This window comes from Heloderma suspectum, chromosome 1 (assembly GCF_057233095.1).
Source record: "Heloderma suspectum isolate Gila_16-S chromosome 1, 16-S_ref, whole genome shotgun sequence".
Taxonomy (NCBI): domain Eukaryota; kingdom Metazoa; phylum Chordata; class Lepidosauria; order Squamata; family Helodermatidae; genus Heloderma; species Heloderma suspectum.
In genome coordinates, this window is record NC_139458.1 from 368057103 (window position 1) to 368075298 (window position 18196).

At 43.7% G+C, this 18196-nt stretch overlaps 1 protein-coding gene across 1 annotated transcript in view; it reads left to right on the top strand.

Annotated features, from left to right (window-relative positions):
- The window catches only part of RYR2 (ryanodine receptor 2), a 545602-nt gene that overhangs the window by 383276 nt on the left and 144130 nt on the right, over positions 1 to 18196 (top strand). Inside the window, exons 62-64 of the mRNA XM_084828209.1 lie at positions 6954 to 7075; positions 13057 to 13106; positions 17204 to 17264. Coding sequence (XP_084684335.1) covers positions 6954 to 7075; positions 13057 to 13106; positions 17204 to 17264 — 233 coding nt within the window. The remainder of the gene's footprint in view (positions 1 to 6953; positions 7076 to 13056; positions 13107 to 17203; positions 17265 to 18196) is intronic.

An 18196-nucleotide genomic window follows, 5' to 3' on the forward strand; every position in this document is an offset into this window, starting at 1 on the left:
TCCGGAGCCGAACTTCCAGCCACTGCCGGGCTGTGGCCACAAATGGCGGCCGCTACGCCGGACGACATTTGTGTCCCTGCCAAGCCGTGTTAGGGATGGACGAAAGTCCCTTACCTGGTCCCGCAGCTTGCTTTGCGGTGGGGGGGAGGCGTTCCTCCCCCCAAAATTCTAGGCGGGGGGGAGGCGCCCCATCCCTCCCCGCCGAAATTCTGGCCGGGGGGGAGGCGCCCCGTCCTTCCGGCCGAAATTCTGGCTGGGGGGGAGGCGCCCTGTCCTTCCGGCCATGAATCCTCCTGGCTGGCTGGGATGCAAATGGCGGCGGCCGTAGCCGCCGCCGTTTGCGTCCCTGCAGTCAGCTGTGATAGGCTACGTAAATCCTTACGTAGCCAATACGGCTGACTTTGGGGAAAAAAAAAAGCACGTACGCAGATGGCGGCGCCCATCTATTTGCTATTTGCGTTGCCCTTATTTTCGCCGTAGTCTACGTAAATGTTTACGTAGACTACACGTGCCCAAATAAGGAATGCAAATGGCAGCGCCCATGGGCGCTGCCATTTGTGTACGCGCTTTTTTTTTTTTCCCAAAGTCAGCCGTGATAGGCTACGTAAGGATTTACGTAGCCTATCATGGTGTTTTTTGAAAATCTAGCTGTTTTTTGAAAATCTAATCTTCACGTAGCCTATCACGTTTGCTTGTGTTTTTTTTTTTTTTACTGGGAAATGGCAGTGGTGGCAGCCGGTCGGAAGACCGGCCGCCGAACCGCCGCCGAACCGCCGCCGGGAGCCACCAGCGCCAGGGACCGGCAAAGGTAAGTCCCATCCCGGGGGGGTGGCGGGGGGGTGGCGGACCGTTTCTCCACCAATTTCGGGGGGCCGAATGCATTGGCATTCGGCCTCCCGGAGATTCGTGGAGAAATTCTCCGACATCCCTAGCCGTGATAGGCTACGTAAGTATCTACGTAGCCTATCACGGCAAAAGGCAGGGACGCAAATGGGGGCCGCTACATCATTTGCACCCCTGCTCTTTGCCGTAATAGGCTACGTAAGTATCTACGTAAGTAGCGGCCCCCATTTGCATCCCTGCCTTTTGCCGTGATAGGCTACATAGATACTTACGTAGCCTATCATGGCTTGGCAGGGATGCAAATGGGGGCCAGTGTAGTGGCCGCCATTTGTGGCCGCAGCCTGGCAGCGGCCAGAAGACAACCCGGAGCTGCTGCCGGAGCCGCCATCGGAGCCAGGTAGGCTCCATCCTGGGGGGATTCTGCGGGGTGGCGGGGGGGGATTGCTCCGTTCTGCTATGAACTCCAGGAGGCCAGATTCTAAGGAATCCGGCCTCACTGGAGTCTGTGGCGGAATTCTCCAACGTCCCTAGTTAAGACATTGGGAACCAGCCACAGGAATGCTGCAGGTGATGGCAGAACAATCCATGATCCTACTTGTTCTTTAGATCCTTGCCCATCCTGGCTTGTGAAATCGGCCAGAGCTGGGCTGGATATCTGGACCTCGGAGGTGGTTAATGCCTCCTTGAGGGACAGCAAGGTCCCCGCAGCTTTGAAAGAAGCTGTGGTGAGGCCCTTGCTAAAGAAACCAAATTTAGATCTGATGGTTCCAGATAATTACCGCCCTGTGTCAAATTTGCCGTTTTTGGACAAAGTGCTGGAGAGTGTGGTGGCCTCACAACTCCAAGCTGTTTTGGATGAAACTGATTATTTAGATCCATTCCAATCAGGTTTCAGGCCTGGTTATGGGACGGAAACAGCCTTGGTTGCCCTGGTTGATGACTTACACTGGGGAATGGATGGTGGGGAGTTGCTACCCTGCTGGTTCTTCTGGACCACTCAGCGGTTTTCATTACCATCGACCATGGTATCCTTTTGGATCGTTTATCTGGACTGGGCTTGGGAGGCACAGTTTTAAAGTGGTTCTGGTCCTTTCTGGAGGAGCAATCTCAGAAGGTGGTGCTGGGGGACTTCGGTTCCACCCCATGGCCATTAGCCTGTGGGGTGCCACAAGGTTCTATCTTGTCCCCCATGTAGGGATGTACGAAAGTCACTTACCTGTTTGCAGATTATGCTGATGCTGGGGGGGAGGCGTTCCGTCCCTCCACCTGGAATCCTGGCCCGGGGGGAGGTGCTCTGTCCCTCCCCCCCGGAATCCTGGCCAGCCTGCTCCGCTCGGATTCTGCGGAGCCGCCAGCCAGCCACTGGCTAGCAGGGATGCAAATGGCGGCGGCCATAGCCGCCGCCGTTTGCGTCCCTGCAGTCAGCCGTGATAGGCTACGTAAATGTTTACATAGCCTATCACGGCTGATTTAAAAGAAAAAAAAATGCGTACACAAATGGCGGCGCCCATGGGCGCCGCCATTTGCGTTCCTTATTTTGGCACGTCTTAGTCTACGTAAACATTTACGTAGACTAAGACGGCGAAAATAAGGGGAACGCAAATAGTGTAGCATCTACGCTATTTGCGCTTCCCTTATTTTCGCCATCTTATGATTACGTAGACTAAGACATGCCAAAATAAGGAACGCAGATGGCGGCGCCCATGGGCGCCGCCATTTGCATACGCGCGTTTTTTTGTTTTTGTTTAAATCAGCTGTGATAGGCTACGTATACATTTACGTAGCCTATCACGTTTTTTTTTTTTTTAAACCTGGAAATGGCAGTGGCGGCCGCCGCCACTGCCGCCAGGAAGATCTGCCTAAGGTAAGACCCGTCCCGGGGTGGGGGGGCTGTTCCGCCACCGATTTCGGGGGGCCGAATGCGCTGGCATTCGGCCTCCCCGAGATCCGTGGCGGAACTTTCGTACATCCCTACCCCCATGCTTTTGAACATCTACATGAACCCACTGGGGGAAGTCATCAGGAGGTCTGGGCTGAAATGTCATCAGTATGCGGATGATACTCAGCTCTACCTCTCGTTTCCATCTGCACATCCCAGGGAGGCTGCGGAACTCTTGAACCAGTGTCTGGAGGCTGTTTTGGGATGGAGGAGGGTGTCAAGGGCTCCTTGGCGGCCTCTTTCAGTCTAATCCAGTAGCCATGTCCAGACACAGACAAAGGGATTGTTTTCAAAGCTTTATTCCTCTTTTACAACTTAACAATTCTACTGTTAGCAACTAGCTATGAGCAGCAGAGTACCTATGCCCTAAGTGGGAACAGTTGGTCCCCGTTTGAAGGAGAATCACTGGCAGACCCTGAACTTATGGGCTAGGGAGAGTCCCTCTCCTTTTCCCTTGGATCCTCTGGGCACAACCGTTGTTCGCGTGCCAGCCGGGCACTACGCCTCCTTTCCGTGCCCTCCATTTGGCGCCGCTCCCTGCATCGGCGTCGCGTGTCCAGCAAGTCTTCTTCCTGCGCTCTCTCACTCCCGGGACTGCTATCTATGCCAGGAATGCCGGTGGGAGGAATCTCTGCCAGCTGTTGGCCCTGGGAAGGATGAGCGCGCCCCTCTCCCAAGAGCGACTGCTCTTCCTCAGAATCAGAACTACTCTGGGATTCTATGGGCTCAGTGTCCACCCTGACGGAGGGTGAATAAGCTCAAACTTAATCCAGACAAGACAGAGGTACTCTGGGGTGGGAAACCAACTACTTCAGAAGGAGGTTTACAGCTGGTCTTAGATGAGGTTGCACTCCCCCGAAAGACCAAGTGTGCATTCTGGGAGTCCTCCTGGACTCTGAGCTAACTGGGGAAGCCCAGGTGGCGGCGGTGTCCAGGAGTGCTTATTACTAGGGATGTACGAATCCCCTTACCTGCTGTCCTTGGGGGGGGCAATCTGTTCCTCCCCCCAGAATCCTCGATGGGGGAGGAGGTGATCCATTCCTCCCCCCCGGAATCCGTCCAGGCCAGCTCTGCTTCGACCCTGTGGGGCTCCGCAGGGTTGGAGGAAGTCGATACGGCCATTGTCGTGCCGTATCTCTGTGTAAGTCAGTCCCCTGGACGCAAATGGCATAGTGGGCGACATTTGCGGCCATAAAGCTGGTCGATTAGCCTAAATTCAGCCGTAAATAGGGCTGCATTCTTTAGAATCTGGCCTCATTGGAGTCCGTGGCGGAATTCTCTGCCATCCCTACTTTTTACCAGCTCAGGCTGGTATGCCAACTCCCCTATCTGGAGAGGATGGAACTTGCCTCAGTTATCCACACACTAGTCGCGTCCAGGCTGGACTACTGTAATGCGCTATAAGTGGGTCTGCCTTTGAAGACAGTTCAGAAACTCCGGCTTGTGCAGAATGTGGCCGCCCGAGTATTGGTGGGGGTGAGCCGATTCGATCATATAACGCCTATACTGTGCCAGCTGCACTGGTTACTGGTGCGTTTCCAAGCCCAATTCAAAGTGCTGGTTTTGACCTTCAAAGCCTTAAATGGTTTGGGACCAAGTTACTTGAAGGACTGTCTACATCCATATCAGCCTGCCTGCACTTTAAGATCAGAAAGAGAGGCCCTTCTCATTTGCCCACCTGTAAGAGCAGTCAGGTGGGTGAACACACATGAGAGGGCCTTCTCAGCAGTGGCCCCACATCTTTGGAACAAACTGCCATTGGAGGTCCGCCATGCTCCCTCATTGCAGTCTTTTAAGAAGGCCTTGAAAACATATTATTTTACTTTGGCCTTCTACTGATATGACTGCTGCTGTTGCTGCTGTTGACATCATTGTTGGCTTTTATTGTTTTTACATTTTTATCACTTTTAATATTTTTATTGTTTTTATATATTTTATTGTTCTAAGCTGCCTTGGGAGGGCTTCTGCTCTAAAAGGCGGCCAAGAAATATGTAAATAAATAAATAAATGATCCTGTACCTCCCTGCCACGTATCCAATAACTATGGGTTTTATCCAATGGTGTCTGTTCACCAGTGGGAACAGACAGCTGGTGGAATGGATTCCCCATTACCCCTGCAGCCCCCCCATCTGCTCCAGAGGGTTGGGGGACCCTCTGAAACAGTTTTGGAGGGCACAAGCAGGAGGAGAGGAAGGGGAAGTCCAACCACAAAAGCAGAAGTCCACTCATGTGACGTTGGATGGAACCCACAGCCTCCCCACTCTTCATTCCCTTGTGTTGGGTACTGATGTTTGCTAACAGGAGTAGTGTGGAATTTCCACAGTTTGATAGTTCCAACAGCCAGACATGGGCCTATGTCGGATGATATGCCAATGCCTGGCTTTCAGTGCTAAATGAGGAGAAGAAGTAAGGGAGAGTCCCTACATATCCCAGAGGTGGCCACAAAAAGGCAATGGAGGAAGGGGGAGGGTACTACTTTGGTTGATGGAGGCCACTGCTCAGCTGAGAAGCTACAATCTCTGTTCTGATCTGATCCCCTCTCTCTTTGTATTATATACTAGCTGATATACCCGGTGTTGCCTGGGATGTAATTTTGTCATAGGCACTATTTGTTAGAAACACATTAAGGAAGGTTTACGCTTCTCGGAAAGGCCCCATAAGAAAGGTGAAAAGTTGAATCCACCAGACTTGATTAAAAAAGCACAACAATTATAATGAGCAGATTGAATAAAAAACACTACTAAAAATGCAAGAGACTGAATCTGTAAGCACTACTACAATATAATCCACACTGAATCTCATACCACTATTAAAATGTTCAACAGAGGCTTCCTTGCTGGATATTGCAGGAACAAGGGAGAGAAACTAAATGCTCCACGCAGTCAGAAAAGAAAGCATGAGTAAAGGGGAGGGAACAAACAGCGGCCAGCCAATCCAAGGTGAAGGAAGTCAGAGTGAATGGGAGAGAGACCAACAGAATGAAAGATGGCCAATAAGATGACTCATAGCTGAAATCAGAAACCTGGCCTGTACCATGATTGAGAGGGTGTACTTGCTAGTAAGAGAAAGTATAAACAAAGTAATAATGTAACCCAGTGACTCCTGTCATACACTCTGAGAATGCGAACTAAAAGCAGCAGGAACTCTAGGGCCCAAATGGCAGGCTCAGTGGCCCCTGCAGTGTGATTAGGCCCAGGGCAGCTCCCCCTTATGCTCTGTCTTACAGATGGTCCTGCAGCCAGCCACAAACACACAAACCCAAAAATCTAAAATTCAGCTACACGTAAAACTCTGCTATTTTGCTCTTCATTTTGCAATTGCCTTCTCAATTCCCGCCAGTTCACTCTATTATGAATAAAGCTCTAAGTCTCCACTCCACTGTGTCATCCCAGCCCCTCAGACAGGCGAGCACACCCCGCACCACATTTCACATTAGTGTTAATCACACACTACTAACAGATACTTTTGGCATTGAAAGGGGTAAAGATATTTAACGCTAAGTTGCTTGTTCGCTGGGTATTGCAGGAAGAGGGGAGAGAAACTAAATGCTCTGCACAGTCAGAAAAGAAACCATGAGTAAAGGGGAGGGAACAAACGGCAGCCAGCCAATCCAAGGTGAAGGAAGTCAGAGCGAATGGGAGAGAGACCAATAGAATGAAAAATGGCCAATAAGACGACTCATAGCTGAAATCAGAAACCTGGCCTGTACCTTGATTGAGAGGGTGTACTTGCTAGTAAGGGAAAGTATAAACAAAGTAATAATGTAACCCAGTGACTCCTGTCATACACTCTGGCAAGTGAGAATGTGAAGTAAAAGGGGCAGCAACTGTAGGGCCCAAATGACAGGCTCAGTGGGCCCCTACAGTGTGATTACACCCGGGGCAGCTCCCCCTTATTCCCTGCGTTACAGACGGCCCTGCAGCCAGCCACAAACACACAAACCCACACACAATTTTTGACTTTTATATATGTAGAAGATTTGGGGAGTATACATATACATATACATAGAGAGAGAGAGGGAGAGAGAGAGAGACAGACAGAAAGACCTACAGAGAATTTGGATGCATGTTAATAAATCCTCAGTGCCGTGAAACTGTCACAAACTGAGAATAGCAGCTGAGGGGGCTTTGAGATAACCAGTGTTTGTTTTTCTCTCTTGTATTTATTCCAGGTTGTACTTCCTTTAATTGATCAGTATTTCAAAAACCATCGCCTGTATTTCCTATCTGCAGCAAGCAGGCCTCTCAGCAGTGGGGGTCATGCCTCTAACAAGGAGAAAGAAATGGTAACAAGGTAAAGGCATAATAAAATATAAAGCTGATTAGCTTATTATGAAACATGGGAGGATTTATGGACATACTTACTGAAATAAGAAGAGTAACAGTTACACAAGGATGTACGATCAGCCCACAAAGACTGCAGATTGAATCATATCCTTGCCCCTTTTCTTATCCCAGTACTGTTTCCCATGCTCTCGCTACCTCTCATATTCCAATTCCATCCTCACATTGTAGCTACAGGCTAGGCTGCTGTGCTTTTTTTTTTTAGGCAGCAGAGCTAAAACAATTGCAAAAAAGTTTAATTTTTGTCCGAGGAGCAGGGGGATTACAAGACCAAGCCCCTTTTTGCAATCTTGTTCTTTGTATATTCTCTTCTATAATTTAGTTTCATTTTGTGTATTGCAGGTATACAGACATGTTGATTTAAACATACTTTGACGTACTTGGTTACATAACTCTTTATTGAACATTCTGTATTTCACATTTGTAGGTCCAGTCTCAATGCTTAGAAATATTGGGTTGTATACCCACTCTAGACCTGAGGGTATTTGGTAACTGCTGCCCAGTTGTGAATGCTCTTTTCTTGGGGAAGGCTCTTGAGAGGGTTATGGTAGGGCAACTGCAAGCACTCTTGGAGGATACTGATTATCTAGATCCATTTCAGTCTGGGTTCCAGCCTGGTTACTGGGCCAAATCAGACTTGGTTGCCTTGATGGATGCTTTATTGAGAGAGGACAGGGTGTGTGTGACCCTGGTAATTCCTCTTTGATTTCTCATCAGCTTTTGATACCATTGACCATGGTATTCTCTTGGACCAACTCCATGAGTTCGGAATTAGTGGCACTGTGTTACAGCGTTTTGGACCCTACCTATGGGGCCAATTTCAGAAAGTAACATTGGGTGACCATTCCTTGGCCCCTTCACAATTGTGCTTTGGGGTTTTGCAGAGTACCATCTTGTCCCCAGTGTTGTTGAACATCTATATGAAGCCACTGGGATCAGTCACTAGGGGATTTCGAGCAAAATGCCATCAGTGTGCTGATAACACACAGTTCTATCTTCCTGTGACATCTGAATCAGGTGAGGCTGTGCAAGTCCTGGATCAGTGACTAGATTCAGTCATGGCTGGATGAGGGCCAATAAACTGAGACTGAATCCTGGCAAGACAGAAACCTGTGAATGGTTTCTGAACCCAGGAGATAGGCTTATTGCCTGTTCCGGATGGAGTTGCACTCCCTCTGAAAGATCAGGTTCATAGATTGGGAATACTCTTGGATCCATCTCTGTTGCCTACGGCTAAATGGCCATGGCAGCTTGGAATGCCTTCTACCAACTTCGTCTGGTACTCCAGCTACAGCCTCTCCTGGACAGAGATAGCTTGGCCACAATGGTGCAGGCAATAATAGCCTCACAAAAAGATTACTGCAATGTGCTGTATGTGTGGCTGCCCTTAAGGTTGGTCTGGAAGCTGCAGCTAGTGCAAAATGCAGCGGTTTGGCTGTTGTCGGGAGCTGCCTATTTTCAGCATGTAGCGCCTTTGCTGAGGGAATTGCACTGGCTGCTTATTTGCTACCAGGACAAGTTTAAGTATTTTTCCTTAGTGTATAAAGCCCTAAACAATTTGAGACCAGGATATTTGAGTGAGCGCCTTCTCCTAGGGATGTATGAGAATTTCATTTCAGTTAGCAGGATGCTAGAAAATGCCCTTTTCACAATTCCAAGCACAAACAGGGGTTCATGTTCTTGAAAAATGTTTGCAAATTCCTGAACATGCATTCACAAAATGTGCACTTTTAAAAATGTGCACTTTAAGAAATGCACCCTTTAAAAAATGCACACTTTTAAAAATGTGCATTTTCATGCTTTAGTTAATGAGGGGGGAGTGTGTGCTTTTAAACATACACACATTAAGAAATGCACACTTTTGAAAATAAATACTTTTAAAAATGCCCAATTTAACACGTGCATTTTAAAAAATGCATTGTTAAAAGTGCACGCTTCTAAAATTTTGCATTTTCACACTTTAGCCTGGGCAGGGAAAGTGTACACATTTCCCGTTCGAACAGACCAAAGAAACAGATCACAAACAGGAATAGGAGTGAGCTGAACCGAACTTTGAGTGAAGCTTGGAGAATTTCATCAAGCTCAAGCATCACTGGTTCTCCCACCCCTATCTTCTCCCTTACCAACCTGTCCAGGCACTGAGGCCATCAGATGAGGTGCTCCTGGTAGTTTCACATGGACCTGTGATCTCTTTGGAGTCTGCTTGGAGTAGAGCCTTCAGTGTACTGGCTCCCTCCCTGTGAAACTCCCTGCCTCTTCATGTTAGGCAGGCACCAGTGTTATTTTGTTTTCAGCACCAATTTTTTATTTTAACAAGCCTTCCTTGACTGACCAGTCATGGTTTTAGATAACATAATCTGATTTTAAATACTTCAATTCTGCATTTTGATTCTTTCTTCCTTTATATTGTTCACCACTCGGGAATCTTGTCAGATATAGAATGGTATATAAATCCATCTGCCAGTGGGATAGTGCTGTTGGAATGGATTCCTGCCCCCCGCCCCACTGCCTGCCTGCCTGCAGCCTCACCCCCCCAAATCTGCTCGAGAAGGTTGGGTGACTCTCTAGACAGATTTGGGAGGGGGCAGAGGGGATGCAGTGGGGAGGAGAGAAAGGGAAAGCTGCATTGCATGAGCAGAAGTAAAAGCTTGCACAATGTTAGATCTTGCCCATTATGGCGACTTTAGGCCTTCCAGGAATTTGACATGTATTGAACATTTGGGCTACTTCTCAGATTTGTGGATGTATGTACGCAGATGAAAGAGAACAGGCACATCTGTCCATATCCCTGTCCCACCAATGAACATTCTAAGTGCTAGGTATCCTTGCACATCTTCTTCCATCATTCATTATCGGCTCAGTTGGCGGGTTGGCTCATTGTTGTTGGAAGAAAGGCAGGGACATGGGTTGTTGTTGTTGAATGGATTTTATTGTTTTTCATGTTATTGTGAAGTGCCCTTGGAAGTGTTTGGTTGACGGATGGTATATAAATGTATAATACACACACACGCACACACACACACACACAATTTATATCCTGCCCTTCCTCACAAAGAGCCCAGGGCAGCTAACAACCTATATAAAACACGGTACACCACATAAATAACATCACAATCATGACTCTAAAATCACAAATATATAATAAAATACTATAAAACCATCAAATCACTCTATCAAAATAAATAAATAAAACACTTGTCTATCCCCCAAAGACTGCAGAAATAAATGGGTCTTTAACTGGCACCTAAATCACAACATTGTGACCCCTCCAGAGCAGATTTGGGGGGCATGGGCATCTGCAAAGGAGAGGGAGAATTGCCAAAAATAACCCCCTTCCTGTTCTGCTGATAGATGCCTTCTGTCAGTGGATACTAGGATACCATCCACAATATCAATCTCTTTATATTTCCAAGGCATGTAGGTAACAAATGATAATTAGATTTAAATCTGAAAACACATAAGACAAGATAGTCATATTATTCACCAATATTGATCCAGTTGGTAATTTGAAAGGTACTGCTAATTTTAACATCTTCCTGTAGCAAATTTTATTAAAATAATTTCATGGAATAAAACCTGGCAATGAAATGTCTGCCTATCTGCTTTTTAATGAGGACATAATTGAAATATATTTTGTTAGAGTAGAAATGTTTCATGGCACACTTGGTTGGTTTGTAGAATAGTTTAAGAAATTTCATGGATTCTTTGCCCCATTGAATGTATATGATGAAGGAGAGGGTGTGCTTATTGTAACATTTGTGCTGGATAGTTCAAGAAGAAGTTAATAATATAAAGTGCTTTTGAAATATCTCTTGCTTGATAAGTATCTTCAGCTTTACATCATTGATTAGATTGTGGGCAGTGGAAGCAGTGACCATCGTTTTGCTGGTAATCTGCGGCAGTGGCCAATAAGTATCCTTTATCACTGAGAGTGCTTCCAGCCCCAGACAAGATTTTCATTGTGCAGTCATTCACGGAATTTTATGGGGGCCTCAGATATTGTCGTCTTCCATTTTTAACCCTCTTGTGTTTCACCAACACTTACTTCCATATTTTTTCCTACCAGAAAAAATCCACTGAGGAGGAAAATACAGAATAGCTACACAATTTATTGGCAGTGCCAGGAGCCCTCTCTCTGGAAACATCCTGAATGTCAGTTGAGAGGATGGGATGTCCTCAGTGGGGGACGTTGCTGGAAACCAGTGGGGCAGGAGGTAGGGCTGGGCAGGCAGCACCATTGTAATGAACAGGCGGCAGTGTCTCAAATAGATGATTTAAAAAAATAATAATAATTTATTGTCACTTTATCACAGGTACAACTTAGCTCAGTCTACATTCATTTAAGATATGGATAATACCATTTCAGAGTCATGTCATAATACATCCTTGCAGAATTTATGCTGAATGTTTGGCGGGCCCTGCCTCTCTCATTTTCTGCTGATACACTCAATAAATGGCAAGAAGACAGACATTAATGAGTCTCAAGTTTCCACCCACTTTAACATCCTCAGTTTATGAGCCAGTTTTTTTTGGATAATGCTGTGTTGCACACTCTGTCTAACCACCACTGTTCTGAGGGGCCAACCCCCATCTTCCAATGAGCCACCACTTCCAAATGAGCAGCTGCCAATGAAAGTTTTACAAGTCCTTGTATATTAGATGTTCATTTGCATCAGTGAATATAGATAATAAAAACAAGGCACCTCAGTAGTAGACAGTTTGATTTGTTATTTTGCCAAAAATTTGAAGTATAGCCCACTAACATTCAAGAATCACTGGGCACTCCAGCCACATATGTATTAGCGTTCCTCTGAGCCCATAACCCTTCCACTATAGCGGAGACAACCCCAGGTTAATTTTGGACAATTTGATATGGGTGATTATTTTTTGACTTGAGGCTTGTGTGGCAGTACGGACCATTCACTAGCAGTACACCTGCAGTTTGTCGCCCCTCTCACACATCCTTCTTTCTAGTTTCCAGTAATATGGACCATGCTCCATCTTGGTCAATGATCAGTGGCTATAGCCATATACTGTACTCTGCAGAGGGGTCAGGACAAATTGCTGATTTTTTAAAATCTATTTTGAGTATTGTAAAGGGAATCATTAATGTCTATAGTGGTCCTCACTGTTGCAAGAAAATGAATTTGGTTATGAAGAATAATCTAGTTTCGGTCTAGATGTGTGCATCAGTTCTCTCACTTGCATTTTCTATCTCTCCCTGAGCCAAATACCTTTCATGAGCACTACCATGATTCAAAACATATTGGGTTGGATCCAAAGATTCAGTTCTGTTCATGGAAGAAGGAGCTTCTATTCACAGAAGGAGCCCTCCTGTGGGTGGAACTCTGATTCTGTGAGTAGAAACTCTTTCCCTCAATGAAGCATAATATATAGATCCAACCCATTAAGTAAATTAATTGTTCATATCTACTTATAGCTCAGCAGAGGTGCACTTAAACCCAATGAAAGTGATGAGTTAGATATGCTTAAATCCATCAGTTTCACTGGACTTAATTTTGTTGGACTGTGGCCAATGTTAATTGACAAAACATGTTTTGAGCATGATTAGATGCACATAAAACAAATTTAATATGTACTACCATCATCAAATATTTGTCTCTACTCAATCAGTTTCAGTGGCTATTTCTTGATAGGGTTTTTTATATAAAATATGCTTTTATAGTAAATAGCTTCATTGTCAGTTTTTCTCTGTTTCTTTATAATTATAACATGTGCTTACTTAACCATGTTTGTTAAAGAGCTGCTCTTGGAAACTTTTATAGTATTCTCAGTCCTACATCCTGCTCAGAGAGTTGATTCTTTCTGCAAAACATCATGTTGCTTTTTCCTGCTCATATATCAGCTGTTATTTTTCTTCCTTTATTTCCTTTTCCCTTCCCTTCTCTTTTATTTACCCCTTGTCTTCAGCCTATTCTGCAAACTTGGAGTTCTTGTCAGGCATAGGATTTCACTGTTTGGTAAGGAGACCTTTGACAAATACTTGTGTGAGCATCCTTTGATTTTCTTTGCCATTATTTGCAACTCTGTGTGTTCTGCCTTCTTGCATGCCGCATGACTGCACGGCCAAGAGCATGATCTTTGTGGGCCACTAATAATCCTTTAAGATAGTAAATCACAGTGATTTTTACATAGCAACCTAAAAGTTCTGTAACAATCCAAACTTTGTATTGACTGTTTGATTTAAAAGATAAACAATTAAAACAATTGTCCTGCTAAAGGAGTTTATATACACTAGCAATAAGGTATCACTTATGGAGATGCAATATGAATTTATTCTGTGTTATAATTAATTTGGATTCTCATAGTCATTCCACATCCTAACTATGGAATTCCATTTCCATAGCTGGCAATGGGGATCCAATGCATTTATGGATCACGGCAGTTCACCCCAATCCAGTAATCTCTCTTCTCAACATCCAGTGGAGACCTCACATTTGTGCAGCTTCCTACAGGGTTGTTCCGTGTGCCGAAAAAGGGAACTATGTTTTGCATACATGGAAACCTGCATGTGGGTCATGAAAAATTCCATGTAGACTGGCAGAGTGAGACTGCTGGTCTGCTCCCACAATATACACATTGTTGTGTATGTGGTGTCAATTATTCTAGAGTCCGAGTGCAACCATTTACTCTGTGACTGGTGGGGAACAACTTTGAGAAAATATACTTATTCATTTCTCTTCTCTAATGGAAGAGTGTGAACATTGACATCTATGAACTTTCGAAGGTTAATTTCAGCTCGAATCCTGACTATTTCAGAAGCATACATTTGAAATGGTTTATGGATAAGTTGTATGAATGTATGCATTTTAGATCCTCATAGTCCTTGGTAAGCAATGCAAATATAATTTATCTGAAGATGACACCTAAAATGAAAGCATTCATTCAAAATGTAAGATATTGTTGTAATGTACTACGTATAGTACTACTGGTTGAATTTCAGTGGCTGTCTATATGCTAGACAATACAAAATGTTATTGAACTGGTTTGTTTGAGATACTAATATAGTTTATTGTATTTTAGACAAGCAATTTCTGACATTTTTAGTGTATAACTGAAGGATGGTTATCTTCAGAGCGATTGCTTTAGGGAGCAGTCCTATGGCCGCTAGACAGTGGCTAGATGGCCATAGGATATGCTGTTTTCCGGGAACAGACCTTGGAGCCTGTGCTCCGAGGTCAGTTCCCAGAAAACCGACCTCCCCCCACGTCTGCGCTGCCTTGGAAGAGGAGCACAGAGTGGCTGAAAAGGGGCAGGGCTGGGGGTGTTCTGGGGCAGGGAAAGTGGAACTGTATGTACAACACATCCTATGTGTCGCACAGCAGCCTCCTCTCCCACTCCCCCCTCCCCCCCTGCAGCAGACAGCCAAAAACAACTGTTTAGCAGAAAAAGCAGGGCAGGAGAGGCACGGAGGGAACAATCCCCCCTGTGCTTCTCCTGCCTTGCTTTGGATAGGCGGTCACCTCCGAGTTCTAGATAGGATTGTGCCCTTAATTTCCTTCTAACAGACAGATCCTAAGGGGTTTGTTTTAGTGCACTGATGCAAACAGTGTGTTGTGTTTCTGCAGCCTATGCATGAGGCAGATAACTCTGCCTCACTAACAAGTAGAAACCCATAAAGTTCCGGTTTAACAATTTAAACAACATAAATTAAAAAGCAAAACAAGAGGTGAACATACACTGCCACATTTTGTTACAGGTTCGACTTGTATGATATAGTTATTTATTACATTTATAGTGAACTGTTATAAAGAACAGATCATCCACCTCATCGTTTCCTCAGAATGATTCCTCTCTAGAATGGAATAATATAGTGCTGTTGTACTTCTAATATACGATTTGCTATGTCAGCAAAATATGTGTAATTGTACAATTACACTTATATCGGTGATTGTAAGCCATACAACCTGCCTACATGCCAGTTCATCAGCTGATGCCCTTTTCCAAATATTTTCTCCATCAGAGCGCTAGGCTTACATTGACAAGGGAGAGGGTTTTTTCAGTAGTGGTGTCCTAGGGAGGTACGTCCGGTGCCAACTTTGCTGTCTTTTTAGGTGCCTGGCAAAACTTCTGTGTTCTGCTGGGCAGGTGGGTTTTTTTTGGTAATACCTTAAATATTTTAAAACCTGACTATTAATTGCACTTTTACCTGATTCTTGTTTTGTTTGTATTGCTTATTATTGATTTCATTTTTGTAACTTCCTTGAATAAAAGGTAGCATATAAAGAAATACACATATATTGATAACGTATTTTTTCTTTAAAAGTACCTGGAAAAAATATAATTTTTCTATTATATATTTTCTACTCCCTGAACGTTTATTTATGTACAGTCCTTTTAAAAATATGATCATCTTTAGTCTCAGTTTATACCTTCTCTTCTCTTTTATTTTTTCTGTTAGTATTATGGTATATTATTTCATTTTTTGTGCTCATAAATGTTCCAATAATTTAACTTATCCCATATCATACTTTCTGCTTAGGTTTTATGTTATTTTCAGTCCTTAGAGTTATTGAGATTCCATCCATACAGTTAAGGTTTTTAGTTTGCAGTATTATGCATGTCTACTTAGATGTATGTTCCACTGAGTTCAATGAGACTTGTTCTCAGGTTAGTGTGTATACTATGAAACTGTTTTGCACCCCTGGTGCCGCAGGCTGCAATCCTAAGCATTCTTACTAGGGAGATTTAGTGAGATTGAGTAAACATGTTTAGGATTACACTGTTAGTTGCTTTTCCTCTGGACATTTTATCTGTACGTTATGGAAAGAATCCTGCATCAAACTGAAATCTTTCAGCATGAAAGAGTGCAGCTTGACTGATTTTAAGGAACTGTTAACCCACATTTCTAACTAATCGGTTTAACATATGGTTGAGTTTGACATGTTTCATACACATGGTGTCCTTGATGTTACCACAATAATGTGTAAACTTTATTCTGTTTTTACCATTATGCAGAATTCCACAGGAAGTAGTTCTTCTCACCCTAGGAACTGCTAAAATTTTTCCCATTCATTCTACTTTAGATGATCCTGTAAAGTCAGTGTAGTTTTAGAAAGATATAAGCCCTGTGTGTGAGGCTAAGTAGCTCCTTGGATCCCAGCCATAGTGTTTTCTACATTGTAGAATCTGCAAGACCCAGGCGCATAATCTAGCTAAAGTTAAGCACTTTTAAGGCCTGTTGAATTCTGTGGAAAACATTTAAGCATGTGCTTAACTTTCCACTTGAAATCAAAACCGAAAACTGCTTAACTGGGTGGGATTGTACCCTGGGTTTTACCTTTCTGTGGAGCACTTCGACAATTTATGTGATGAGATATTCTCACAGAACAGCTACAACAGACCTTCAAGAGAATGCATTTACATTATAACTAAAGTAGTATGAAAAATCCATATATATTATGTCTGGTAGCTGCATTCTGCAAATCCTAAATTTAAATGAAAAGGGATTTCTATCATAAAGAGCCAATACTTGTTTGCAGAGCTCATTACTTTAGTTCTTCGTTACATCTGAGCTATAGATTCAGTACTGATACATAGTACTGATACATAGTAGCAGGGGTGCTTTATATAGTGATACATAGGCTTTGACATTTAATGCAGTCATACAAAGAGCAGGGAGTTTTACTGTTTCGTATTGTTTCTTTTATATATGTCACCTTGGGAGGGTTCCGTCTTTAAGGCCGCCTAAAAATAATTTTCAATGAATAAATAAAAGTATCCTGAAGTTCCTGTTTTAGGTTAGATTTTGAAGTTGTCCCTATTGTAAGGGAGACACAGATTTAATTGTAGCCTTAAAATCGCATAAATACATTTGAGTTTATCACCATATTCATGAAATATGTTTTGTCTGCTTCAGCCAGTTGCGTGGTGATGCATCAGTGTTTCTGATTTTGGAATCTGCTAAAAAGGATGAAACAATATTTAATTAATATTATACAGAGCATTTTCCTCTCTAATAGGCATTTTTCCCTCTTGTAAATCACCAGCACTGTTCACTGTTTAAAATATTAGGAATACTATAATACAAAGTCTCTATCTTTTTCCCCTTCCTCAGGAAATGATGCGACTTCAATAGTCAATTGTCTTCATATCTTGGGCCAGACTTTGGATGCAAGGTAAAATGTTACACACTGTTAATTACATTTGATTTGAATTACTATTTGAATTATAAAACAAGTCAATAGTAATTAAAAAGTAGGATTTGGAACAGAATGCTCCATAGTTCATTCCATAATGGAGAATTGTTGTTAAATCTGAAGTATTAGCAATGGGTCAGCAGAAAGCTCTTTATGCCTTGGCACCACTGAAAACATTAAAAGCTAATCATATATTTAATTTCAGTTTCATTAAGCATGTAAGCACACACAGTCTTAGCATGTTTGTTTAGAGACGTCTGAATATTACATCCTTGGATGAAATAAACACCACCATCTCTAACCTAATCACTTTCTCAGTCAGGACTGAACCATCCTTGCATGGTAAAGCAAATGTATGCTTCATTGTAAAGCATAATGTGCCTATTATCTGAATGTATTGAATGCATATATAGTTCTGTGGATGAAGCCTTCATATTTAGCTATGTCCCAGCTCCATCTACCACCCTCTACCATACAAAATTTTCCTGCTCCCTCAAAAGATTCCACCCTTTTCCCCTTGTTGTCCCATATGCTTGGAACTGCTTTCCAAAACACTTCTGTGTTGCCTCTCTTACTTCCTTCAAATCCCTCAAAAACCACCGTTGGCACAACCTAACTCCCAGCATTCCTGACCATTGGCCATGGTACCTAAGGCTGGCTGATGGGATTGAAGTTCAAAACATCTGGAGGACACCAGGTTGGGAAAGGCTGCCTGAACATAAGCACATGTAACTGAAACAGTTGTATATTGCATTCCTATTTACTTCTGTTTTCACTTCCCTCCCTTTCTTCTGTTGTTTCTCGTGTCGAATTTTAGATTGTATGCTCCTTGTAGCAGGGACCTGTTGTTTTCTGTCAAACACTATGCACACTGATACCGCTAAGTAAATAGATAAATAAATAAATAAGTC